This window comes from Lepus europaeus, chromosome 19 (assembly GCF_033115175.1).
Source record: "Lepus europaeus isolate LE1 chromosome 19, mLepTim1.pri, whole genome shotgun sequence".
Taxonomy (NCBI): Eukaryota; Metazoa; Chordata; class Mammalia; order Lagomorpha; family Leporidae; genus Lepus; species Lepus europaeus.
Window position 1 is genome coordinate 71,832,987 of NC_084845.1, and position 25,813 is coordinate 71,858,799.

At 69.1% G+C, this 25,813-nt stretch overlaps 1 protein-coding gene across 1 annotated transcript; it reads right to left on the reverse strand.

Annotated features, from left to right (window-relative positions):
• Window positions 1-1,831: 1,831 nt before the first annotated feature.
• CBFA2T3 (CBFA2/RUNX1 partner transcriptional co-repressor 3) lies at window positions 1,832-21,364 on the reverse strand. Its single transcript, XM_062176565.1, has 11 exons — window positions 21,238-21,364; window positions 17,646-17,723; window positions 12,971-13,212; window positions 12,703-12,792; window positions 8,201-8,382; window positions 7,592-7,818; window positions 5,810-5,895; window positions 4,918-5,113; window positions 4,541-4,609; window positions 3,463-3,653; window positions 1,832-2,101 (listed from the first exon to the last, which is right to left on the reverse strand). Exons 1-11 carry the CDS (start codon window positions 21,356-21,358, stop codon window positions 1,832-1,834), a joined length of 1,752 nt encoding a protein of 583 aa, XP_062032549.1. The 5' UTR covers window positions 21,359-21,364.
• Window positions 21,365-25,813: the final 4,449 nt, after the last annotated feature.

Below are 25,813 nucleotides of genomic sequence, written 5' to 3' on the forward strand. Positions count from 1 at the left end.
CGGGAAGTGTCCGGGAGGCCCAGGCGGAGGGGGCGCCGGGGCTGCTCCGTCGTCGTCTCAAGTCTGGGAGGAGACAGACGGGGGCCGGGCAGTGACGGGCTCCGGCGGAGGCCAGCGGCGCGGAGACGAGGTAGCCGGGGACTGCGGGCGGCGCTCGGCGTGGCTGCCACCTCCTCTGGGTGACAAGCACTCGACCACAGGACAGCCACGGTCTTGTCCGCAAGCCAGTGCTCTGGGAAAACTTTCTTCACAAGTGGAAAATGAAATTTGGCGGCCAGAGAGGGTGTGAGGCACACGCGTGGACACAGGGGCACACGCGTGGACACAGGGGCACACGCGTGGACACAGCCACGGCACCTGGCACACACGCATGGACACAGCCACGGCACCCGGCACACAGGGGCACAGGCGTGGACACAGCCACGGCACCCGGCACACAGGGGCACACGTGTGGACACAGCCACGGCACCCGGCACACAGGGGCACACGTGTGGACACAGCCACGGCACCCGGCACACAGGGGCACACGTGTGGACACAGCCACGGCACCTGGCACACAGGGGCACACGTGTGGACACAGCCACGGCACCTGGCACACAGGGGCACACGTGTGGACATAGCCACGGCACCCGGCACACGGGGGCACAGGCGTGGACACAGCCACAGCAGCAGGCACATGGGGGCACACGTGTGGACACACAACCACAGTGCCTGGCACACACGTGGACACACAGCCATGGCAGCTGGCACACACGGGGTGGCCGTGGACACAGCCATGGCACCCTGGAGATACGGGGGCAGTCATGGACATAGTGGTGTCTGGCACACAAGAGCACATGTATGGACACACAGCTACGGCACCTGGCACACACGGGGGCGGCCGTGGACACACAGCCATGGTGCCTGGGGCACGCAGGCACACGTGTGTGGCCGGCCAGCCTGGCTGGCTCACCAGCCTTTCCCCAATGCACTGGGAAGAAGCAAAACGCTGCTTTGTTGGGCAAAAACCTTCCCAACTCCAACGTCCCAATAGCCCACAAAGTCACGAGAAGAGGAGACGGAGAGAGAGAGGCAGACGCCGGGCGGCCCGGGCGAGCCCACGGCGCGGGAGAAGCTTTGGCAGTGACGCGAGGTTCGGCTCCGACGCCCACGTGTGCTTTTTGGGTTCCTGCGGGCAGAGGTGTGTCCGGTGTCCTTGGCTGGCTAGCGGGCAAGGTAGTGTACAGGTGCGCTCCCTTCGCTTTCGTAAACAACTTTTTGGATTCTTACTTAAAGCCAAGAGTTTGACATCAGAGGGGAAAATCTGAAAGCGGAAAGGGCGCGCGGGCCGGAGGTCGAAGTCTTCGCCCGGTGGCCCCGGCGGGCGGTGTGCGCCACACCGGGCCCGGGGCTCCGGCCAGGAAGGGGCGGTCTTGTTCCCACCCCCTGGTTCTCGTTCATTTCTGAGTAGCTCTTTTGCCAACAAAACTCCAAAAACTTCTTTGCTGAAAATATATAAGCCACCGAGTGGGTTTCTCCTTTACAAAGAAAGCGTACGAAAGTCACAAAGATAGAAAAGAGAGAGGCGGACACAGGGGAGCAGGGGAGATGGGACGGCCGAGGGCGGCGGGCAGAGCCGGCCAGTCCCGCGGCTCCGCTAAAGCTGTCGGGTTTCTGAGGCTGCAGAGAGGGGGTCGGAGGTCGTGGTGTGAGGTCGGCAGGTCACTGAGGAGGCCGCCTGGGGCGCAGGCTCCTTGGCTCTGGGGCCCTTTGGATGGAAACAGCAGCAGAGACTCCCGTGGGCTCCCCAGGGCCGGGCAGGCTGCGGGGCGTGGCCGCAGGGCCCGGAGGGTCAGCGGGGCACGGCTGCGTCCAGGGTGCCGGGCGGCCCGGGCGAGCCGGGGCGGGAGGGCCCTGCAGAGCCGGCCTCGCCGGGGCTGGCGGAGGCGTCGGGCTGTGCGGGCAGCGGGTCGGCCACCACGGCCGCGGGGCCCTGCAGGCTCTGGCCGCACACGTGGTGGTGCTTCTCCCAGTCCTTGTGCTGGCAGAAGGAGCCGCAGTAGCGCGCCACGTTACAGCCGCTGCATGTCTCGCTGGCCTTGCGCCCGCAGTTCCAACAGCTCTGGGGAGGGACAGAGGCCATCGTCAGGGCCCCGCTATACAGTGGGGGGGGGTGCACAGTCCCCCCGACCCCGCCCTGTGTGGGTGTCACGGGGCAAGAGGACCCGAGCTCCCCAGCCCTGGGGGACTCAGACACAGGCCCTGGGGGACAGTCGCAGGTAGCCCACCCACAAGGGCTCACACTGGCTCACAAGACGGCCGCCCCTCCATCCCAGGCAGAGCCCAGGGCTCCCCTGAGCGGGGCTCTCACTGCCCCTGGGTGCATGGTATCAGGCACGGCATGCCACGCCCGAGCTGCCAGGGGGGTAGGGGCCAGCACAGTGGGTAAAACCGCTGCTTGCGAGGCCAGCACCCCCTGTGTGAGTCCCGGCTGCTCCCCGCTAGTGCACCTGGGAAGGCAGAGGATGACGGCCCGGCCTGGCTGTTGAGGCCACGTGGGGAGGGAACTAGAGGACGGGAGATCTCTTTCTTTTTCCTCTGTCACGCTGCCTTTCAAATTCATCTTTTTAAGATTTATTTATTTAAAAAGCAGTCAAGGAGAGAAGAGAGACAGAAAGCTCTCCCACCCACTGGCTCACCCCTCAATGGCTGAGCTGGGCCAATATGAAACCCAGAGCCAGGAACCCCATCCGGGTCTCCCACGTGGGTGCAGGGCCCAAGCACTTGGGCCGTCCTCCACTGCCTTCCCAGGCCACAGCAGAGAGCTGGATGGGAAAAAACGGAGCAGCGGGGACTCACATTGGCACCCATGTGGGATGCCGGCACTGCCGACGGCGGCTTAATCGGCTGCACCACAGCATTGGCCCCAGTAAATAAATCTTTATAAAAAAAAAGACAAAAAACCAGGGGCCCCGTAAACCTCTGCTCCCCCCACCCCAGTGCCACCCAGCCACCTGGCCCCTGAGCTGTCCCAAGCTGCCCGGCCTCTGCCAGGAGGTGTGGCAGACACCGGCACGGTCCTCCCTCCCGTGTGGCTGCTCTCTGCTCCCAGGCGGGGGCCAGCTCCATGTGGCCGTTGGCTGCTGGCAGCCCTGGGGTCTCCTGCTCCTCAGCCCCCGGGGCTGGCACGCAGGGCTGGGAGGTCCGAGACATCCCTGGAGCTGGCTGCTCCCTGCCCCCAACGGCTCTGCCAGCCGAGAGGGAGAGGGGCTGGCCAGGGGCCCCCTGCACCCAGCTCGTGCACGCTGGGGACCGGGCAGCTCTCCCCAGCCTCCTGCCTTCACAGGTTAGGGAGGAAGGCGGCTCCTGGTCAGCACCAGTCCTGCCTCCGGCTCTCGGTTTTCCGACTCGCACAGATGGCTGGGCAGGTGCCCCCGGGGACCAGGCTGCACCCTGAGGCGGAGGCGCGGTGGGCGACCCTACCTCGCTGGAGTCCTCCTGCTGGTTGACGACGGTGAGCGCGTCTTCCGAGGCCTGCCGCCTGGCCTCGGCCAGCGCCCGCTCCATCTTGGCGCGCTCTGTGGTGATGAGCTCGTGGGCCTTGCGCTCCGCGTCCGACACAGCCTTCTGCAGCTCCGACATGGCCTGCCGCTTCACTTCGTTCACCGCCTCCTCTGCAGGGGCGCAGGCCGTCAGCCGGGCCCCTGCCCTGCCCGGGCGGCCCGCGTGCAGCTGTGTGCTCATGGAAGCCCGTGCCAGGCACATCCGTGCGCGCGGGTCTGTGCCAGGGGCGCGTGTCCCGGGCACACGTGTGCGGATGCGTCACAGCCCTGGGCGGGTGGCGGCTGGACCCACCGGGGGTCCGACCCGGCACTCCTAGCTCGGGAAGGAGCTCCGCAGCCCTGCCCAGGTCAGCCTGCCTCCCCTCGGCCCTGACCCAGCCTCGCAGACACGCCCGCCCGGGGCCCCTGTGGCCTTCTGCCACTCCGTGTCTGAGGCCTGCACTCATAGACCCCTGCCGGGTGGCCTGACCAGAGCGGTCAGCACAGGTGCGCGCACGCAGGGAGCCCTGGGGACGCCGATTCCACCTCCAGCTGGGCGTGTGGGGACCCCACGTCTGCTCCCTGGCCCTGCTCCGTGGCCAGCAGTGCCAATGCTGAGGCCAAGGGCACGCACCCAGTGTCCACGGACTGGCCTGGGCCAATGCACTCCTGTCCCCACAGCCCCTGAGTACATGGAGTCCTGCCTCAGTTTACCTGGCAGCACTGTCCTTACACTGTGACGTGGGGAGGGCCGGGATGCAGCAGGGCCCCATTCAAGGGTGGCGAGACACCCCGAGCCTGAGCATCTGCTCACTGCGGGGAGGGGGCTGCTGGACCCCTACCCCGACACCTCGTCCTGCCTGGGGACAGAGCAGGTGGCTGAGGATCCGGCCCCTGCCCCCAGCTGCAGGCCGAGGCCCCACTCCGTCCTGAAGGTCCCGGGGCACCTCCCCTCCCTGCACCCCGTGCCCACGAGCCCGGGCCCTGGCTCTGCTCCACCGACATGGCCCGTCACTCACCAGCCTTCCTCCAAATGTCCTCAGGCATGTAACCGGACAGGGCCCTGGGCGTGAACTCACGGGGCACGTCTGCAACCCAGGGGCCAGAGTCACTCGGGGTGGGGGGGGCCTCCCGGAGGGCGGGGCCCAGCTGTGCTGCTCCTCGGGTGCCTCAGAAGGGAGGGGCCCAGGCTGGGGCCGGAGCCAGCCCAGCTCCGTGTTTCTCATCAAGATGGCTGAACGCGGACCCCGGGCCCGCCCGGCTGAGTCCCCGGCAGCGAGCGGGTGGGGCGGTGCCCTCTGCAGGTCTCTTCCCAGGGCCTGGCTTCAGCCGCGTGCCGCCCACGCTCCCTGCCGCACCTGCCCCCAGGCCGCCCTTGTCCTGCCTTGGTGCCCACCTAGCTGAGACCCCTCGGGGCCGGCGGAGCTGCCGAGGGGCTGGGCGGCGGCAGCGGCCGGGCCCTTCAGGTCCTCGGCGTCGCTGCAGCGCCGGATCCAGTGGTGCAGCTCCTCGCGGTCGGCCTCCTGGCACCGGCGCAGCACCGTGAGCGAGCGCCGCGTCTTCTCCACCATGTCCATGATGCAGTTCAGCAGCTGCGGGCGGCGGGGGCACCTTTAACACCCGGGGAGGCCGGTGCGCCCCGTGCCCGACCAGAGCCCTGCAGAGGCCGGGGGAGGCCCCTTATGGCAGCCAGGGCCACGGCAGGGACACCGCCTCCGCCAGAGAACAGCCGGGCAGGCGGAGCTCGAGGGCCCCAGGGCCTGCAGTCCACCTGTGGCCACGGGGTGTCCACGCAGGGCAGGATCAGGACACCCCCCCCACGGAGCCCTGGCGCCTGGGCTCCCCTCCCGGGGAGAAGAGGGTGAGGGACAAGGCTGAAGGCGGCATCTCGGGGGCTGCCCACTCCCAGGCTGAGGCCCCACCCCGGTTCTGAGGCCACAGCTTCCAGAAGCCTCGGGCCACAGCCCACCCCAGGGTGCGGGCATCCTGCCGCCACGAGGCCCCCGAGAGCTGTGTTCCCCAAGACACAGGCTCCCGCCCGCCCGCCCGGGAAGAGCTGTGGAGCGGGAGGGGAGGGGCCGGCCCGCACTCACTGTGGAGCGGAGTGGGAAGGGGGGAGGGGAGTGGGGCAGCCGGCCTCCTCACCGATCTCCACCCCCCCACCCCGGGAGCGGGAGGGGAGTGGGGTTAGCCCTGCCCCCCCACCAGGCCCCAGCACTCATCGGGAGCGGGAGGGGAGTGGGGTTAGCCCCCCCTCCCCGCCGCCCTGGCCCCGTCCCGGCACTCACGCTGTTGAGGTGCTTCCACTGCTCGGCCCACTCGCGCTCCGTGAGCCTGTGGTCAATCACATCTTCCTGCCGCGCCACGGGCACTGCTGCGGGGGGAGGGTGCGTGCTTAGGCCCCGCCCAGGCCCCTCTCCCTCTGCTGCTGCCCCTGGGGAGGGGGTCCAGGCTGGGGCTCAGCGCTGGGGAGGGAGAGACAGACCCCGCCTCGAGCCCGGTTCTGTCCGGCCGCCCCTCCCTGCCTCCTGGCCGCCAACCCCTCTGCTCCTGCCCCACAGACCCAGCCGCACCACTGCTGACAGCACAGTGAGGTGCCCGGCTCCCACGCTGGCTCAGCTGACAGGCTCCTGGGTGTCCCCGAAACCCAGGTCACATCCCTGCCCCCAGCAGCCCCTGCCCACGAGGGTGCGTCAGCGGGCGGGGCGGGGTGGCACATCCCCGCCCCAGCATGGCCCCTGGGACCTTGGGCCCTCATCTGAGCTTCTGTGCCTTGCCCTGCCTGCCTCTGGGGGCGCGAGAAGAGCGAGGAGCCCCAAACTGGGATCCTGGGAGCTGCAGCTGGGCCTTGGGCTAAGGGCGCCTATTTATTTATTTATATTTGTGGGGGGAGAGGGGGTGTCCCCCGGGCTGAGGCCGGGAGCCAGACCTCCATTCTGGTCTGGACCCAGGCACTGGAGCCGGCACTGCTGCCTCCCAGGACACGCACCGGCAGGAGGCTGGGTGAGACGCAGAGGCCAAACTCCAACCCAGAGACGCGGTCCACAGGCGCCCTGGCAGCCACAGGCTTTCTCCCTGTCCTGGCGTGGCCTCCGGGGAGGGTCTACTTTCCCATCTCACAGAAGCTGGGGAAGGGGACGCATTTGCCCAAGCCGGGGGTGGCGTCTTTGGCTGCCCCATGGAGCTCCAGGGCCCCCCTTCCCCGGGGGGCACCGAGGTGCGAGCGACACCGCACAGGGGCTCCCCGGGAATTCCTACCTCCAGGGAGTCCCTGCCCCGGTCACCCCCAGCCCCAAGCCAGGCTTCCTGGGGGCCGAGGTCTCTCTTCCTCAGCCTCCCTTTGCCCCTGAAGATCTCCCCACCTCCAAAGTGCAGAAACCGTAGGGGGAGCACGGGGCCCTGCACCCCCGCCTGCCGCCTGCCCCAACCAAAATAGTCTGAGACCTGGGACAGCTGGCGTTTATTTCTGCATTAGCAGCAGCGGGTGGGAATTAGCACCTGCCTGACCCTGCAGTGGCGAGCCAGACGCTGTCACCTGCCGCCTGGGCCCCGGCCCTGGAGGTTTTCACAGGGTGGGGGCGGGGAGGTGGCCTCCGCTGACCCTGCCACTGGTCCCCGCAGTGCCTGGACCCTGAGACACGGGGCTGCCCCAGGACAGAGGCTGAGAGGTGGCTCCCGGGCAGGCTTGGCCATGCCTCCCTCCTCTGACCTGGGCATGGCTCAGCCAGGGCCTCCTCCCTCTGACCTGAACATGGCTCAGCCAGGGCCTCCACACTGACCTGGGCACGGCTCAGCCAGGCCTCCCCTCTCAGACCCGGGCACAGCTCAGCCAGGGCCTCCTCCCTCTGACCTGAGCACAGCTCGGCCAGGGCTCCCCACTCTGACCTGGGCACGGCTCGGCCAGGGCCTCCTCCCTCTGACCCGGGGCCGGTTCCCAGCTCCCATCTCCTCCAGGCCTTTCCTGGACAGCCTGGCCACTGCAGCCACAAGGGTGCACAGCTGCGATGCCCCCGCACACTCAGGCTCGCACCCGGGGGCACACGTGTCCGCCCCACCCCCGCACTGCTCACCCAGCTGCCGATGGCGCTCCCGCAGCTCCCGGGCGTCAGCAGGGCGGTAGGCGTCCCGGAAGCGGTGGGCCATGGCCATGTCCTCCAGGCGGTAGTGTGGGGGAGGGGCGGTAGGGTGGGGCAGCCCGCTGCTGGGGCTGTAGCGCTGGGCTGGGCTCAGGGTGCACGGCCGTTTGCTGGTGTGGTCAGGGGGCAGTGGGTCACGGTCCGACCCGTTTTCTTTGGTCCTGGTGCAGAAAGCAGATGGGGGGGGGGGTTGTAGGGGAGGTGGAGACCGAGACGGGCCCCACATTGGCCCAAGCCAGCGCCCCCTGCTTCTGAGGCCCGCCACGGTCCAGGACTGACCCTCAGGCCTGGGAGAGGCAACACGAGCTCTGGACAGCAGCAGGGCCTGGACTCCAGGGTGCTCAGGGTCCCAGGGAAGGGGCCAGCCTGTTTCTGCCGGACAGCTGGCCCGTGCTTCTCCCCGGCCGTCCTGGGGACCCGTGGCATCACAGCCCATTCCCAGCCCGCCAGCCAGCTGCTGCTGCGGTGCCAGGGCGCGGCCCACACGGGCTGCGGCCCCAGGGTGCTCGCCTGCCTCCCCACCAGGGCCGCCGGCAGCAGTACCTGTCGGGGGTCCTCCTCTTGCCGTTCTCGTTGACCTCCAGCAGGAGCTCCGAGGAGTCGGTGGGGGAGGCGGCACTGGCGTCCCACAGGAGCCGCTCGTGCTGGGCCAGGTACTGCGCGGGCGTCTGCTGGGCCAGGCGGGCACAGTGCAGGAGCTCCCGCTGCAGCAGGGGCAGGTTCGCCTGTGAGCAGCGGGAAGAGGGCTCGTGCAGGTCCCAGAGGGGCCGGGGCCCCTTGGAGGCAGGACAGCACCTGGGCACTCTGTGGCTTGGGGCCTGGGGATCTAAGCCCAGGCCTGGGGCTCCAGGGCTACGGCTTTCCTGCCTCCTAGGAGCTGTCGGGAGTAGGTGAGGGGGGCGATGGTGAGGAGGTGCGTGGCCAGCATCCCCTGCCCGCACCTGCCCAGCAGGCCCCATGTCATCCAGATCACAGAGCAAAAAGTGAGGTTGAGGTAGGAGGTGGCCGGCCCGGCTGCAGGGGCTGCTGGGCAAGGCAGGGGACCGGTGTCCACGCAGCCGCCTGCTCGGGCAGGAGCCCTGCGGGGTGTCCCCACCCCACCCTCATCCACAGCCCTATCCTGATCGGAGCCAGGAGTCGGGACAGGGACGGCAGCCACGCCCTGCAGAGCACAGGGCGAGTGCCACCTTGTGCCGGGCTCACAGCCGTCCGGAACCGCACTGCTACCCACACCCCCTGGAAGGGCCGCCTGGCACGCCTGCCTCCTCTCTGCAGGGCCGCCCATCAGCCAGCGAGCCCGGTGGTGAGGGTGGGCTGGGCCCACACGCTGGGCGCTGGACCAGAGCTCTGGGTGTCTGTAAATACAGGCCGTCCCGCCTTTGAAAGCTGTGGGGCCTCCCCCAACATGGAAGCCGAGTGGGGCCAGCCGGCCATCTGTGTGGCGCGTTACAGAGTGAGGGCAGCAAACTCCTCCCTTCTCCTGGCTTGCCCCTCCCCTTGGCCAGCGCTGCCAGGTAGGGGCCTGGCCCAGCCCGCGTTGCCTTGGGGACCTTGGAAACATCGGGTTCCTGGCCGGCTGGGGCCAGCTGGGAGCCGGGGTGGCGCCGTGTACAAAGCCCCACCATCCAGCCCGCAGCGTGGGCTCAGGAGAGGCTGCGGGGCCCGGGCTCAGGCAACACCAGGCAGGTGGCTCTCCACGGAGGCCAGGGAGCACTGCCCACCCGGCCCAGGCAGCTGCCCCCTCTCTGCCCCAGGAGCCCAGGGAGGCGGCCCCAGCTCTCCAGGCCTGCACAAGCCAAGCAGGAGATGGCCCTGCGCTCTGCGTGAACGTCCCCAGGATACCTCGCCACTGTGGGGACGCCGGCGGAGCCAGTGTGTCAGTTTACCAGAGCGCCCATGGTGACGGCACAGAGCTGCTGGCCATGGGCACAGGCCCACCTCCCCCGCCCCCTGCTGCCACGCAGATGGAGGCCAGCGCCCAGCTCTGCAGGCTCAGGGCTGCCCTGCCAGGCACAGGCTGACCCCGTGGGCAGCGTGGTGACCGGGCTCGGCCGGCCAGGGTCACTCTCCGTGTCCAGCCTTGCTGGGCCCCAGCTCTGGCCAGCACCTGTCCGCAGGCCCTGGAGGGTGCAGAGCTGGTGGTGGGTTTCTGCCTGTGATGTTTGTATTTCTGAGCCCCGGCTGCTCCCGGGCGGCCCAGGCGAGGGAGACGGGCAGGAGGGTGGACCAGCCCCGGGCGCTGTGGGCAGAGGGGAAACCCAGGCAGAGAGGCCTGAGGCCTGCTGTATGGTGGGCAGGGGCTCCAGGCCTGGCGGGGGCAGCAGAGGCCTGGGGCCAACAAGGCCAGGACACCAGCTGCGGCCCGCGGCAGAGGCACGCACACGCGTCCCCAGAGTCGGGGCCTGGGGGACTGCAGTGGCACAGTCGGCTGTGAGTGACCGCGGTGTGGGCAGGGGAGGGCGTCCAGCAGAGGGGACAGTGCTGCCCGGGAAGGTGATGGGCAGAGGGGCGGGGCAGATGGGAGGTGCGGGGTGGGGGCCTGCTTGGCCAGGGTGGCCGGGCCACCCAGAGATGGGATCAGAAAGATCCAGGTTTGGGCCCCGGCTCCACCTCCCCACTGGCGGTCACAAGGCCCCGGTTTCCCAGCTGTTGGCTGGGGGTGGCGGTAGTGCCAAGCCTCTCCCATCACGGGGTCCTGGAAGGAGGCTGGAAGGTGTCCCCCACATCGCCACACGGGCTGAGGACACGCCCGGATTCCTGCCCATGTCCCTCCCCTGGCCGCTAACAGGCCCGAGGGTTCCCATTTTACAGCTGGCCCAGGCCAGCAGGTGGCTAAGGGCAGGGTGGGGCAGGGCTACGGCCTGGAGACCCCTCCCCAACCCAGGGCAGAGGCCAGACCACCAGGCCCAGGGTGGGTGGTCAGCTGTGGCACCCGACCCGTGCTGGGGACGGCTTCTTGTCCAGCTCCTGCTCAAACGCACAGCCTCCTGGGGCCTCAAGTTTGCAGTGCAGATGCTGGTCCACCCTGCGGACGGAGCCCCGCCCCGCAGACGGAGGTCCACCCCGCGGACGGAGCCCCGCCCCGCAGACGGAGGTCCACCCCGCGGACGGAGCCCCGCCCCGCAGACGGAGGTCCACCCCGCGGACGGAGCCCCGCCCCGCAGACGGAGGTCCACCCCGCGGACGGAGCCCCGCCCCGCAGACGGAGGTCCACCCCGCGGACGGAGCCCCGCCCCGCAGACGGAGGTCCACCCCGCGGACGGAGCCCCGCCCCGCAGACGGAGGTCCACCCCGCGGACGGAGCCCCGCCCCGCAGACGGAGGTCCACCCCGCGGACGGAGCCCCGCCCCGCAGACGGAGGTCCACCCCGCGGACGGAGCCCCGCCCCGCAGACGGAGGTCCACCCCGCGGACGGAGCCCCGCCCCGCAGACGGAGGTCCACCCCGCGGACGGAGCCCCGCCCCGCAGACGGAGGTCCACCCCGCGGACGGAGCCCCGCCCCGCAGACGGAGGTCCACCCCGCGGACGGAGCCCCGCCCCGCAGACGGAGGTCCACCCTGCGGACGGAGCCCCGCCCCACAGACGGAGGTCTGCCCCCAGGCTGAGGTCCACCTGCAGGCTGAGGTCCACCCCCCATAGACTGAGGTCCACCCCACAGGCTGAGGTCCACCCCCGGGCTGAGTTCCAACCCCATAGACTGAGGTCCACTCCACCACAGACGGAGGTCTACCCGCAGGCTGAGGTCCACCCCCCGCAGGCTGAGGTCCACCCCCCATAGACTGAGGTCCACCCCCTGCAGGCTGAGGTCTACCCGCAGGCTGAGGTCCATCCCCCAACAGGCTGAGGTCCACCCCACAGGCTGAGGTCCACCCCCCGCAGGCTGAGGTCCATCCCCCAACAGGCTGAGGTCCACCCCACAGGCTGAGGTCCACCCCCCGCAGGCTGAGGTTCACCCCCAGGCTGAGGTCCACCCCCATAGACTGAGGTCCACCCCCTGCTGGCTGAGGTCCACCCCCCACAGGCTGAGGTCCACCCCCATAGACTGAGGTCCACCCCACAGGTTGAGGTCCACCTCCCGCAGGCTGAGGTCCACCCCGTGGACGGAGTCCTATCCCACAGATGGAGGTCTACCCGTAGGCTGAGGTCCACCCACAGGCTGAGGTCCACCTCCCCATAGACTGAGGTCCACCCCCCCACAGGCTGAGGTCCACCCCCCATAGACTGAGGTCCACCCCCTGCAGGCTGAGGTCTACCCGCAGGCTGAGGTCCACCCCGTGGACGGAGTCCTATCCCACAGATGGAGGTCTACCCGTAGGCTGAGGTCCACCCACAGGCTGAGGTCCACCTCCCCATAGACTGAGGTCCACCCCCCCACAGGCTGAGGTCCACCCCCCATAGACTGAGGTCCACCCCCCACAGGCTGAGGTCCACCCCACAGGCTGGGGTCCACCCCCCGCAGGCTGAGGTCCATCCCCCAACAGGCTGAGGTCCACCCCACAGGCTGGGGTCCACCCCCCGCAGGCTGAGGTCCATCCCCCAACAGGCTGAGGTCCACCCCACAGGCTGGGGTCCACCCCCCGCAGGCTGAGGTCCATCCCCCAACAGGCTGAGGTCCACCCCGCAGGCTGAGGTCCATCCCCCAACAGGCTGAGGTCCACCCCACAGGCTGGGGTCCACCCCCCGCAGGCTGAGGTCCATCCCCCAACAGGCTGAGGTCCACCCCGCAGGCTGAGGTCCATCCCCCAACAGGCTGGGGTCCACCCCCCGCAGGCTGAGGTCCATCCCCCAACAGGCTGAGGTCCACCCCGCAGGCTGAGGTCCACCCCGCAGGCTGAGGTCCATCCCCCAACAGGCTGAGGTCCACCCCGCAGGCTGAGGTCCATCCCCCAACAGGCTGAGGTCCACCCCACAGGCTGGGGTCCACCCCCCGCAGGCTGAGGTCCATCCCCCAACAGGCTGAGGTCCACCCCGCAGGCTGAGGTCTACCCACAGCCTGACTGAGGTCAGTAGGGGGAGCCTGCAGCACAGGGGAGGGGTCTGCCTACCTTCAGGAAGGGCACGACGAAGGGTCGCAGGGGGAAGTTGGTGGCCTCCTGGAGCTTGGTGTGGAACTCCTCGATGGTCAGCGTGGAGTTCTGTGGGAGGAGGCCGGTCCACGTCAGCGTCATGGCCCCAGGCCCGGCTTCCTTCCCCCACAGCAGCACGGGCCGGGGAGCTGGGCGGTCCCATGGAGGGAGGTGGGGATGGACCGCCGGCCCCAGCGGTCACTCCCAAGGGACACTAGGACTGACCACCGGGGGCCGCGGGACTCACCACGAGGCCCAGCACCAGCGTGCGCACCCGCTCCCCGATCTCCGGGGAGATGTCGCTGCCGAACTGCTGCAGCGTGGCCAGGAAGCGCTTCAGCTTGCTGAGCTGCCGCGCCCCGCAGGCCGGGGGCAGCTGCTGCGTGGACAGCGAGGCCGTGCACGACGTGGCCGGGCCATTGCTGAAGCCGCTGGGCGTGGAGGGGGCGCCGTGGATGGCCGTGGGCGAGTGGCTGCTGCCGTTCATCACTGCGGAGGAGGGGAGAGGTGGGCGTGAGGGCGGCCGGGTCCCCGCCCAGCACGCCCTGACCCCGCCCTTGTCCTCCCAGCCCAGAGGTCCACAGAGGTGGGGCAGGTGCAGCCCCCCCCCTGCTCTCAGCAGGTGGGGGCTCAGGGGACCAGTCTGAGAGCGGCTGCTGCACACCACTCCTGGGTGGCCACGCCCTCCGCCCTCTGCACCCAGCAGGGCCGCTGGGGTCCCCGGACCAGCATCCAACCGCTGGGGGCTCAGGCGCCCCAGGAGTGCGACTTCCTCTCTGCTCATCTCCCCCACCAAGGCTGGCACCCCCGCCTGGCAGTGCCCCCAGCAGGTGCCGTCCCCATGTCGGGGGCGGCCCGGGCTGAGGGAGGGACTGAGCAGGTGACCGAGGGACAGCGAAGGAGCAGGCTACGGAGGCAGACAGAGGTCAGAGGGCTCCTGGCCAGTGCACACGACACGCTTGGCCGGGCCTGTGCACCGTCTGCTGCTGCCCTGAGCTCCGGCTCCACGGACTCCCTCGCCAGCCTCTCCCACACACGTGTACCCCCACAGCACACAGGAGCCCCCCCACGTGTACCCCCACAGGCACAGCACACAGGAGCCCCCCACCATGCACAGCACATACATTTGTACCCCCACGTGCACAGACCATGCATGTGCCCCTCCACGTGCACAGCAGCACACACGCGTGTGCTCCCCCACACACATACAAGCACGTGCACATGCCTGGCCCTCGCTGGGACCCCTCCCACTCGCCCGGGTTCTGCACAGGGCTGGGTCCCAGGATCCTATGGGGCCGTGAGGGGTCTGGGGTGCACGGCAACTCCGAGCCGCCAGCTCCCTCAGGGTCCAAGTCCCCCAGGCCGCAGCCATCTCGCGCCTGCACCAAGTCTGCTGTGCCGAGGCAGAGCCGGGACCCCCCCGGCTGGGGATGCCAGGACCCTGCCAGGCTCAGCAGGAGCAGCCCAGAGGCACCCGTGGTTTAGTCCACTTGTTTCAGTTGCGGGGGTTCCGTACCAACCCCCAGAGCACACTTGTCCTGTCTGCCCGGGCCTGGAAGGTGGCCTCTGGCAGCCGTGCTGGCCACCTGAGCCTGGGAGGGAGAGCGGGGCTATGGCGTGGCTGTGGCCTGGGTCACCTGGCCCATTGCCGGAGGCTCCGGCCCTTGGAGACCCACAGATGCCCCTCCCATTGTCATGGAGCCACGGACAGGGCACTGAGCGGTGGACGAGACGCAGCAGGTGGCCCCGGTCCCCGATATGGCCCCACCCTCCACCAAGGTCCGATGCGCAGACCATGAGGGCAGGATCCTGGCCTGGGTGGGTGTGGCACAAGCACGGCCACTGTGAGGGCCCCTCAGGGTGTGGCCCCGCTCTGCCCACTGTGAGGCTGCTGGGAGGCTCAGCATCCACATGGGGTCCTCAGAGCCCCCCTGCAGCCCATCCCTGCCCCAGAGGTGCCAGTCAGGCGTCCCGCCTCCAGGACCACGAGCCGGGTCGGTCAGACTCAGGCCTGTCTGCACCTGCCCGTGGCCCTTGAGGCCCAAGGCCAGGGCTCAGCGTGCGGCTGGCCGCTCCCCGCCGGCCCCGCAGCGCTGGCCCACAGCACCTGCCTGCCCTCCACCGTGCGTCCCTGCCCACCGCGCCGGGCTGCTCTGGGCTAAGACCGAAAATCACTCCCGGGGGAAAAACGGGAGCCACGCGCTGCAGCCTCTACCCCCACCCCCGCCACTGCCCCGTCCCTGTCCCACCTTTGCCCATCCCTGTCCCCACCTCTCCCCCGTCCCCACCTCTGCCCCCGTCCCCACCTCTGTCCATCCTGTCCCCACCTCTGTCCCTGTCCCCACCTCTGTCCCTGTCCCCACCTCTGTCCACCCCTGTCCCCACCTCTGTCCCCGTCCCCACCTCTGTCCCTGTCCCCACCTCTGTCCCTGTCCCCACCTCTGTCCATCCCTGTCCCCACCTCTGTCCCCGTCCCCACCTCTGTCCCTGTCCCCACCTCTGTCCCGTCCCCACCTCTGCCCCGTCCCTGTCCCCACCTCTGCCCCTGTCCCCACCTCTGCCCCGTCCCTGTCCCCACCTCTGCCCCTGTCCCCACCTCTGCCCCGTCCCTGTCCCCCACCTCTGTCCACCCCTGTCCCCACCTCTGTCCCTGTCCCCACCTCTGTCCACCCCTGTCCCCACCTCTGTCCACCCCTGTCCCCACCTCTGCCCCGTCCCCACCTCTGTCCACCCCTGTCCCCACCTCTGTCCATCTCTGTCCCCACCTCTGTCCCCATCCCCACCTCTGTCCCTGTCCCCACCTCTGCCCCCGTCCCCACCTCTGTCCCTGTCCCCACCTCTGTCCCTGTCCCCACCTCTGCCCCCGTCCCCACCTCTGTCCCTGTCCCCACCTCTGTCCCTGTCCCCACCTCTGTCCACCCCTGTCCCCACCTCTGCCCCGTCCCCACCTCTGTCCCCGTCCCCACCTCTGTCCCCGTCCCCACCTCTGTCCCTGTCCCCACCTCTGTCCACCCCTGTCCCCACCTCTGCCCCGTCCCCACCTCTGTCCCCGTCCCCACCTCTGTCCCCGTCCCCACCTCTGTCCCTGTCCCCACCTCTGCCCCCGTCCCCACCTCTGTCCCTGTCCCCACCTCTGTCCACCCCTGTCCCCACCTCTGTCCCTGTCCCACCTCTGCCCATCCCTATCCCCACCTCTGCCCATCCCTGTCCCCACCTCTGTCCCCGTCCCTGTCCCACCTCTGTCCCCGTCCCCACCTCTGCCCCGATCCCCACCTCTGTCCACCCCCGTCCCCACCTCTGCCCCCGTCCCCACCTCTGTCCCCGTCCCTGTCCAACCTCTGTCCCTGTCCCCACCTCTGCCCCCGTCCCCATCTCTGTCCACCCCTGTCCCCACCGCCACCTCTGCCCCCGTCCCCACCTCTGCCCCCGTCCCCACCTCTGCCCCCGTCCCCACCTCTGTCCACCCCTGTCCCCACCGCCACCTCTGCCCCCGTCCCCGCTGCCACTTCTGCCACCATCTCTGCCCTCAGCCCTGCCCCCTCCCCACCACCACCTCTGCACCGGTGCCCTGAGCCCTTCCAAACACAGCTCTGGGCAGCGACACCCTCCCCAGTCAGCACACGCAGGTGCACCCAGAGAGCGCCCAGGGTCTGAATGGGCACACGGGCTCCCCCGGGGCCGGGAAGGGACACGGCGGCTCTGCAATGGCAGCAGCTGAGTGGGCAGTGGCGGGGGCTCCAGGTGACCTGCTGCGCTCAAGGCTCTGTCTAGAGGGGACCCCGCACGAGGCCGACGACACACCTGACGACAGCCCCGCTCCACCATGCCCACCCATCCAGGAGGCGGCCGTGGCCCCGGGAGACCCCACGGCAGCAGGGGCTTGTGGCTGCAGCCGCCCTGGACAGCAGGGGCTTGGGCCCCTGGCACCTTCTAAGCCATGCCCCATCCACTCCACCTGGGCCCCTGTCTGCTGGCCCCGACAGTGCCCTGTCCACTGCAGCCCAGACCTCCCTGCTGCTTGCTTACCAGCCGGGCCCCCGAGCCTGGGTCCCGGCCGCCAGCTCGTGCTCCCTGGCCGGTCTGTCCTCCCTCCCGCGGGCGGCCGGGCAGTCTCAGCAACTCGCTAAAGAGACGCCGAAAATAACCCCCGGCACAAGTGCTTTCGTTCTCGCGACAGGTGTGTGCCTAAGTTAGACCACACACGTGTCCGCACGGGGCTGGGGGGCACACGCCAGCGCCCCCACGCCGCCCCGCCTCCAGCCGGGCCGACAAAGAAGACCCCAGCCAGCAGCCCCTTTGGCCAGCCAGCTTCCCGCCGAGGGGCTCTGGGCGGCTCCCTGGAGGAGGAATCACCTTCGTCCCACCCAGAGACCGCGCGATCGCTGGTGACGGCCACCACGGGTGGGAGGACTCACATGGCCGTGCCACCCTTGTTCTCATCACCTGCCGGCCAGAGACCACGAGAGCTTCTGTGTACTGGACACCTGCCACCAGCCAGGAACTTGGACGGCAGCGTCCCCGGGGCATGGAGGGGCTCCATGACTCTACCCACACTGCCCCTCAGCGCTGGCTGCCACGGCACCCGTCTTACGGGTGGGGAGACTGAGGGACAGGGGTGGAGCTGCCAAGATCGCCCCGACAGATCGAGGCGGCGGGACTCCAGGGGCCGAGGTCTGCCCTCGGCGTGGCCAAACCACAGACCTGCCCCTGGCCGTCACCCTCTTCAGAACTCTGGGGCCCGCCTGGGGGCCAGCACAGGGGTCCTGCCCATGAGCAGCAGGGTCTGTGGGACCCGAGGCCCCAGCCCCTCCCTCGAGAGAGGCAGGCCCGACGTGTGGCAGGTGCGATAAGGCCGGCGTCGGGCAGTGGCCAGGGGCGGGGCAGGCGCCGGCGTGGAGCTGCGGCTCGGCTGCTTTACTTACAGAGACAGACCATGGACCACTTTAAGCAGCCATGAAAACGGCCGTGGGGCAGGGAGGTCGCACGCCCGTCCTCGCCATCTGTGAGCAAAATAAGAAGAGCGGGGGTCAGGAGGGACCAGCCTCTGCCCCGAGGGCCGGGCCGCCCTCAGCAGGCGCCTGCGACCTCACTCGGCACATCTCACCCGAGCCCAGGTGACCTCAGCTCAGGCCTCGGCGCGCCCGGAGTGGAGCGCGGGGTCCAGCAGCGCCAGCTCGGACGGACGATGCTCTGAGCACGGGGACGAGTCCTCCATAGCAGGGAGACCAGGGGGCTGCAGCCTTGGCCACGAGTCCTCCCCGCGTCGGCGAGACAGAGCCCGGGACCCCGTCCTCAGAGCCTTCCAGGCTGTCGTCCTGCAGCCCCGTGCCTCCCCAGCTATGCTGCAGCTCGACTCCAGGATGGATTTGTGCCCAGTGCGGTCCTTGGGCCAGGAAACCACAGCCCTCAGGTCCAGGGTCAAGGTCGGTCCCTGTCCCCAGGGAGGCTCCCGAGCTTGGCGGGACCAGCAGCTGGGCCACCTGGGGTGCCATCGGCAGGTGCATGCCTCAGTTAACCCCTGGCATGCAGGGAGCAAATCTGAGGCCACCCCGAGGTGGCTGGAGTCTCAGGCCGATGTGGCCATTCAGCCTACGGCACAGGCAGCCCAGGACAGGGAACCCGTGCACCTGCTGTCTAAGCTTCACGTGTTGCACACAGAGCCAGAACCTTCCCCCTGAAATGTGATCCTGAGGTGGGGGGCGGGCATCCTAGCCATACCTGCCACCCTCACAGCTGTTCCCAGGCCCCAGGAAAGCAAAGCCTAGGGGACTCCATGGACCCCAGCCCTGCCCGTCCTGCCCGGGAGCACCTGACTCCTGCCCTGTCCTGCCAGGGTGCACCTGCTCCCCAGAGCCACACCTTTGCGACAGGGGCTTCTGGCCTCAGGGAAGAGCTGTGCACACGGCACAGATGTCCTGCCTCCTACTGTGCATATGGCCCAGAGATGTCCCCGCCTCCTACTGTGCACAGAGAAGTCCCCTCCTCCTACTGTGCACACGGCCCAGAGATGTCCCTGCCTCCTACTGTGCACAGAGAAGTCCCCTCCTCCTACTGTGCACACGGCCCAGAGATGTCCCTGCCTCCTACTGTGCACAGAGAAGTCCCCTCCTCCTACTGTGCACACGGCCCAGAGATGTCCCTGCCTCCTACTGTGCACACGGCACAGAGAAGTCCCCGCCTCCTACTGTACACACGGCACAAAGTCCCCGCCTCCTACTGTGCACACGGCCCAGAGATGTCCCTGCCTCCTACTGTGCACACGGCACACAGATGTCCCCGCCTCCTACTGTACACACGGCACAAAGTCCCCGCCTCCTACTGTGCACATTGCCCAGAGAAGTCCCCGCCTCCTACTGTGCACACGGCACAGAGATGTCCCGCCTCCTACTGTGCACATGGCACACAGATGTCCCGCCTCCTACTGTGCACATGGCACAGAGATGTCCCCGCCTCCTACTGTGCACACGGCACAAGAAGTCCCCGCCTCCTACTGTGCACACGGCACACAGAAGTCCCTGCCTCCTACTGTGCACACGGCACAGAGAAGTCCCCGCCTCCTACTGTGCACATGGCCCAGAGAAGTCCCCACCTCCTACTGTGCACACAGCACAAGAAGTCCCCGCCTCCTACTGTGCACACGGCACAGATGTCCCCGCCTCCTACTGTGCACATGGCCCAGAGAAGTCCCCACCTCCTACTGTGCACACAGCACAAGAAGTCCCCGCCTCCTACTGTGCACACGGCACACAGAAGTCCCCGCCTCCTACTGTGCACATGGCACAGAGAAGTCCCCACCTCCTACTGTGCACATGGCACACAGATGTCCCGCCTCCTACTGTGCACACGGCACAGAGAAGTCCCCGCCTCCTACTGTGCACACGGCACAGATGTCCCCGCCTCCTACTGTGCACATGGCACACAGATGTCCCGCCTCCTACTGTGCACATGGCACAGAGAAGTCCCCACCTCCTACTGTGCACACGGCACAGATGTCCCCGCCTCCTACTGTGCACACGGCACACAGATGTCCCCGCCTCCTACTGTGCACACGGCACACAGATGTCCCCGCCTCCTACTGTACACATGGCCCAGAGATGTCCCCGCCTCCTACTGTGCACACAGCACAAGAAGTCCCCGCCTCCTACTGTGCACACGGCACACAGAAGTCCCCGCCTCCTACTGTGCACACGGCACAGAGAAGTCCCCGCCTCCTACTGTGCACACAGCACAGATGTCCCCGCCTCCTACTGTGCACATGGCCCAGAGAAGTCCCCGCCTCCTACTGTGCACACGGCACACAGATGTCCGGCCTCCTACTGTGCACACGGCACACAGATGTCCCCTCCTCCTACTGTGCACACGGCACAGAGATGTCCCCGCCTCCTACTGTGCACACGGCACAGATGTCCCCGCCTCCTACTGTGCACACGGCACACAGATGTCCCCGCCTCCTACTGTGCACACGGCACAGATGTCCCCGCCTCCTACTGTGCACACGGCACACAGATGTCCGGCCTCCTACTGTGCACACGGCACAGATGTCCCCGCCTCCTACTGTGCACACGGCACAGATGTCCCCGCCTCCTACTGTGCACACGGCACACAGATGTCCCCTCCTCCTACTGTGCACACGGCACACAGATGTCCCCGCCTCCTACTGTGCACACGGCACAGAGATGTCCCCGCCTCCTACTGTGCACACGGCACAGAGATGTCCCCGACTCCTACTGTGCACACAGCACAGATGTCCCCTCCTCCTACTGTGCACACGGCACAGAGAAGTCCCCACCTCTGTCGGCTGCACCTGGGAGCAGCTGGCACACAGCCCTGGCCCTGACTGAACACAGCCCCGTCTCCCCTGCGGCCACAGGGTTGTTTCTGGACAGCAGCTCGTGCATCCGTGTCCCCCGTGATGCCAGCGCCGGAGGGCAGCGCTGGCTCCTCCACACCCAGGGAGGAAGTGGCCAGGCAGGGCCCACAGCCCACCCACGGCTTCCCTAGACTCCAGGGCACAGGGGGCCCCCTGCACCCTCAGGAAGCTGCGCGGGACCCCCGAGCCTCTCCCAGGCGCCAGCCTCCGGTCATGGTCGCCCCCTGCCCACCTGCTCAGGACCTCCAAGGTCACCACCTCATATCTGGGAGGGGAGGGGCCCGTTGGGGGCTGGGGACGAGAACAGGTGGCTGCCGGCTGAGGGCCCCAGAGGCTCAGCCCCGACCGATGCCGGGGAGAGCGTCAAGGGCCGACACTCACACGGCCGGGTCTGGTCCCTACTCCCCTGGGCGAGCCGTGTGCCCAGCCACCCGTTTCGTCCCCTCCTCACACAAGGCCTGGGCAAGGGGCCCTGGTGTCCAGTCCTAGGCCTGTAATCCCTCTGGCTCATGGCTGTGGGGCAGTCCCTGTCCCCTTGGGGCGCCTTGGGCCTGGTCCTGGAGGGTGGTGCTGGGCCACACGGGACCCCCGGAGGCGCTGTCCCCTCTGCCCCTGCCCTCGGGGCTGGGGGTGGAGCTGCTTACGTGTGTGAGGTGTGCACGAAGGAGGCCGCGTGGCGCCCTGGGACGCGGCGGGCGGCGGGGCCGGCATGCTGGGGGGTGTGGCCCGCGGCTGTGTCTTCACCTCGGCCGGGGAGTCGGGCATCGCGGCAGCCTTCTTCCCGACCGCTGCAGAGAGAGGTGGCGTCAGGCGGGCCGAGCAGCAGCGCCGAGTACCCAGCCCCACGCGTGCTCGCGGTGCCCGAGGGCGCAGCCCGCCCCAGGACTGCTGTGTCCCCAAGGGGGCAGGAGTGGACCCCCGAGGCGAGAACGTGCGTTTTCAACACCTTGTCCCTGGGCAAGGCAGCCGTGGCTCCAGGGCCAGCTCAGCTGTCAGGCCAGAGATCCCCGGGAGGGCCTGGGGGCAGCCGGAACCTGTATCATACCCTACCCCGCCCCCAGGGACCCTCACGGTCAGCCAAGGCTGTGGATGTGGTGCGTTCAGGGCCCTGTGGGCTGGATGCTCACGGATCAGGGGGTTGGCACCGCCTGCACGTGGGAGCCCCCAGCACACAGAGCCCACGACACATGGAGCCCTCGGCACCCGGCTCAGCGAGGCCCTGATGTGGCCCCGATGCTCCTGACGCTGGGCCGTGCTGTGGGAAACAGGGCGGGGGTCAGGCACAGGGCATGTGATGGGGTGTGGAGGCCGAGGTCAAGTGGAGTGAGACCGAGCCTGCCTATCTCAGGTCAAGGTCAGCCAGCACCAGGGCTGGCCAGGAGGACCGCGGACCCAAGAGCTGGGACAGGGGCGGGGTGTCCCCTGCCCATGATCAAGGGCTTGGCAGTGATCACGGGGCTGCCCCCCAGCCCCTCCTCACTTCCAGGCCACTGGAGACACCACCCAGCGGGGATAACACGTCCACACCCTCAGCCTCCTCCTACCCTGTGCTACAGGAGGGGAAGAAAAGCCCAGGGTGGTTGATGGTGAGCCGCCGGCTGTGCTGGAGACGCCCCCGCCCCAGTGAGCCTCGGGAGAGGCAGGGTGGGGGTGGGGCAGGGAAGCAGCCGGCCAGCCGCGAGGCACCTGCTGTCCCCTCAGCTGCAGCCGCCGGCCCCTCCCGCTGGGCGCCTGCCCCTCCCTTCCCCCAGCCTCTCTGGAGCCTGATGGCCAGGCACACGTGTGGCCGCAGCTGTGGGCACCCATCAACACCCTGCCTGGCTGCAGGGCTGTGGCCAGTCCCCGGTGACAACCAAAGAAGGCAAACCCGTCCTCACCAGCTCTGACTGCCCGGGCTGCCCTCGGGCCAGTACAGGGACGGGGTCGAGGGTGCAGGACGCCAGGCTGGCCCTGGGCCGCGGGCGGGGACGCTGGGGGCACCGCTGCTGCTGGCACAAGCCCCCGGCAGAGGCAGCTCACCCGAGCCTGAGAACGGCCCTGGGGCACCCAGCGGCCACGCCGCCATCTCACGCATAGTTCCTGGTCACCACGCGTGTGCCGCTGCCACACGGTACCCTCCCCTCGAGCAGACGAGATGGCAAGGTAGGCCCGGGGGTGGGCGGGAGCAGGGCTCTCTGTCCTCGCCGATACCTGTGCAATTCACGACGAGCTGGCACAGAGAGGCCAAGGGACCCGGCCAAGGCCACACAGCAAGGAGATGGTGCTGGGCCTGGGGCCAGGGTCTATGGCTCCCCAGGGTTCGAGGCCCCTGGTGTCACCAATACTTTCTGCGGGCTCAAGGGAGCTGCCTGGAGGCAGCAGGCCTGGGGGTCACAGGGAACAAGGAGGGGACCTCTGCCTGCTCCTGGCTCAGCGGCCTGGGGCGTCAGTGCCTCCCCCTCCTCTGTAAGTGGGGAGACCCCCGCTGCCTTCTGGGTGCAGTCGACGAGCAGGCGCTCGGAGACGCTGGGCAGGGGGCAGAGCTGCATGTGTGCCACAACCTGCTCTTGGGACACCCCAGCAAGACCCCCACGCACAAAAGCCGAAAGCAATGAGGCGAGGGTGGACATGGACAGGGCAGGGAGCAGCCAGGGGCTCAGCGTGCGGTCCAGGCAACACGGGCCAAGGGTGGCCAAGGGTCCAGCGGCAGGGGCCACAGAGCAGCCAGAGCGGCTCCCATCCTGCTGAGTCCCAGGCCACCCCTCCCCCCTCCCCCCGCGCTGCCCAGCTCAGAGCCTCATGCACCTGCCTGCTCAGCCGAGCCCCACCCCCACCCCACCCCAGAAGCCCCCTCCCCTGCCCTGCTCCGTTGCCAGGGCTGCCGTCCTCTCTGGAACAGTCCTGCTTCTCAGCCAACTTGTCCTCGGGGTCTTCCCACCGGACGGGTCCTGGAGAGCAACCCACCAAGGCCGCCCCCCACGAGGAGGCAGCAGCTGGGGGACAGTGCGAGCCGGGCTGGGCAGAGACACCAGGGTCAGCGCAGGGCTCGGAGCTGGGCAGGCAGGAGGAGCTTCCCGCAGACACAGGGGCAGAGCAGCCCGACGGGGCGCCCGCCCTGGACACTGGCCCTGCACACCGGCTCTGCCCAGGCGCCCGCCCTGCACACTGGCCCTGCCCGGGCGCCCGCCCTGCACACTGGCCCTGCCCGGGCACCCGCCCTGCACACCGGCTCTACCCGGGCACCCGCCCTGCACACTGGCTCTGTCCGGGCACCCTCCCTGGACACCAGCTGTGCCCGGGCACCCTACCCCTCCCTGCACACTGGCCCTGGACACCGGCTCTGCCTGGGCACCCGCCCTGCGCACTGGCCCTGCACACCAGCTCTGCCCGGGCACCCGCCCTGCACATTGGCTCTGTCCGGGCACCCTACTCCTCCGTGGACACTGGCCCTGGACACCGGCTCTGCCCGGGCACCCGCCCTGCACACTGGCCCTGCACACCAGCTCTGCCCGGGCGCCCGCCCTGCACACTGGCCCTGGACACCGGCTCTGCCTGGGCGCCCGCCCTGCGCACTGGCCCTGGACACCGGCTCTGCCCGGGCACCCGCCCTGCACACTGGCTCTGTCCGGGCACCCTACTCCTCCGTGGACACTGGCCCTGGACACCGGCTCTGCCCGGGCACCCGCCCTGCACACTGGCCCTGCACACCGGCTCTGCCCGGGCACCCGCCCTGCACACTGGCTCTGTCCGGGCACCCTCCCTGGACACTGGCTCTGTCCGGGCACTGGCTCTGCCCAGGCACCCTACCCCTCCCTGGACACTGGCTCTCCCCGGGCACCCTTCCAGGACACTGGCTCTGCCCGGGGCTGGCCGAGGCAGGCAGGTAGGGCCAGTCACCAGCACCAGGGTGGCTGAACCCCACGGCCAGGTCTCCTAAGCCCTCTTCCTCACGTCCAAAACCGTGGCACAAACTGCCCCTTCACCAGGGTGGGGGCCGGCCAGCACGAACACCATCCTCCCCCCGCGGGGCTGGAGAGGCCAGGTGTGGTGGCCTCTGGCGGCCCTGCCCCTCAAGGCCCGGCCAAGGCTGGAGGGCGGCCGGCATCTGGGCGGGCCCCTCACCCACAGTCAGCCAGGACTCCCAGGCCCTGCTCGCACACGGGCCAGTGCAGCCAGCACAGCTCTCGGCAAAGTACAAGCCGCACCCCGAAGGACCGGGGCAGACGGGGAGACCTCACCCGGCCCCCTCCCGTGCATTCTCCGCTCGGACCTGTTCAGACCCCCACAGCTGCCCAGCTGGGGCAGAGCCGGGCACTCACTGGAGGGTCTGGGGCGGCCACACTCTCGGAGCCGTGGTACCGAGGGCTGACCCTCAGGGAGTCCAGCCAGGCCCCGACTGAGGGCCATCAGCACCCCAACCCCACAGCTGCTGCAGGTGCTGGGCCAGCCCCGACCCCCAGCTGGCTGTCCCGGGTGGCCCAGGCCTCGAGTCCCCGGCAGGAGCAGCACAGGGAAGGGTGCCTCGGCTCCCCATGTTCCGAGCCGGGACGCGGCAGGGGTCCTGACAGAGGCCCGGGGCAAGCCCGCCCCCGCCCCCAGCCCCACGGGCTCCCTCCAGTTCCCAGAGCAGCAGAGCGCGTCAGCGTGCGGCGTGCCGGGCCCCCGCCCTCCCCCTGCCTCCGCGTCCCCAGTCCCCACCCTCCGAGGAAACTCCCAGAGCTGTGCGGCCCCCCAGGGCCATGGGAGACCCCGCGTCACGAAGCCGGCGACAGAGGAAGCCAGGCAGAGCTGGCGGAAGAGGACGTGGAATGTGCCGGAACAAGCCGCTCCATCCATCACTGTCCCTGGCCCACCCTGCCCAGCTGGGAGCTGGCCACGGCCCAGTGCTCCCAGTCCAGGGTTCCAGAACCTTCTGTGGAAGGAGCTCTGCCGCTGCTCTGGCTTTGCCCTCCTCGGGCAAGCCCCCGCCCTCCCCCTCCCAGGCGGCCCTCTGCTGCCACCTCCCCCAACCCCACAGGAGGCTGGGGCCTGGCCACAGGCAGGACAGCAGTGACAGCCTGGCACTGCACACGTCACCATAGGTCCGTGAGGCTGACGGGGGAGGAAGCTGAGGCAGGGGCTGGGGTCTTGGTGGGGGGTGGGCTCAGCCTCGGCTCCCACGTCGTGGGCTGGGGACAAGGAGCCTGGGAGGTGCAGCTCTGGGGGCCTGAGGTCTCCGTTGGTCATGACTTTTCTCTGATT

Excerpts from the sequence above, each read along its gene's own strand:
- CBFA2T3 (XM_062176565.1), bottom strand. The coding sequence starts at position 21,358 with ATGCCCGACTCCCCGGCCGAGGTGAAGACACAGCCGCGGGCCACACCC. Across the intron at positions 5,114-5,809 it reads AGTGGAAGCACCTCAACAGC|CTGCTGAACTGCATCATGGA; the intron begins GTGAGTGCCGGG and ends CGCCGCCCGCAG. Across the intron at positions 3,654-4,540 it reads GGACATTTGGAGGAAGGCTG|AGGAGGCGGTGAACGAAGTG; the intron begins GTGAGTGACGGG and ends GCGCCCCTGCAG.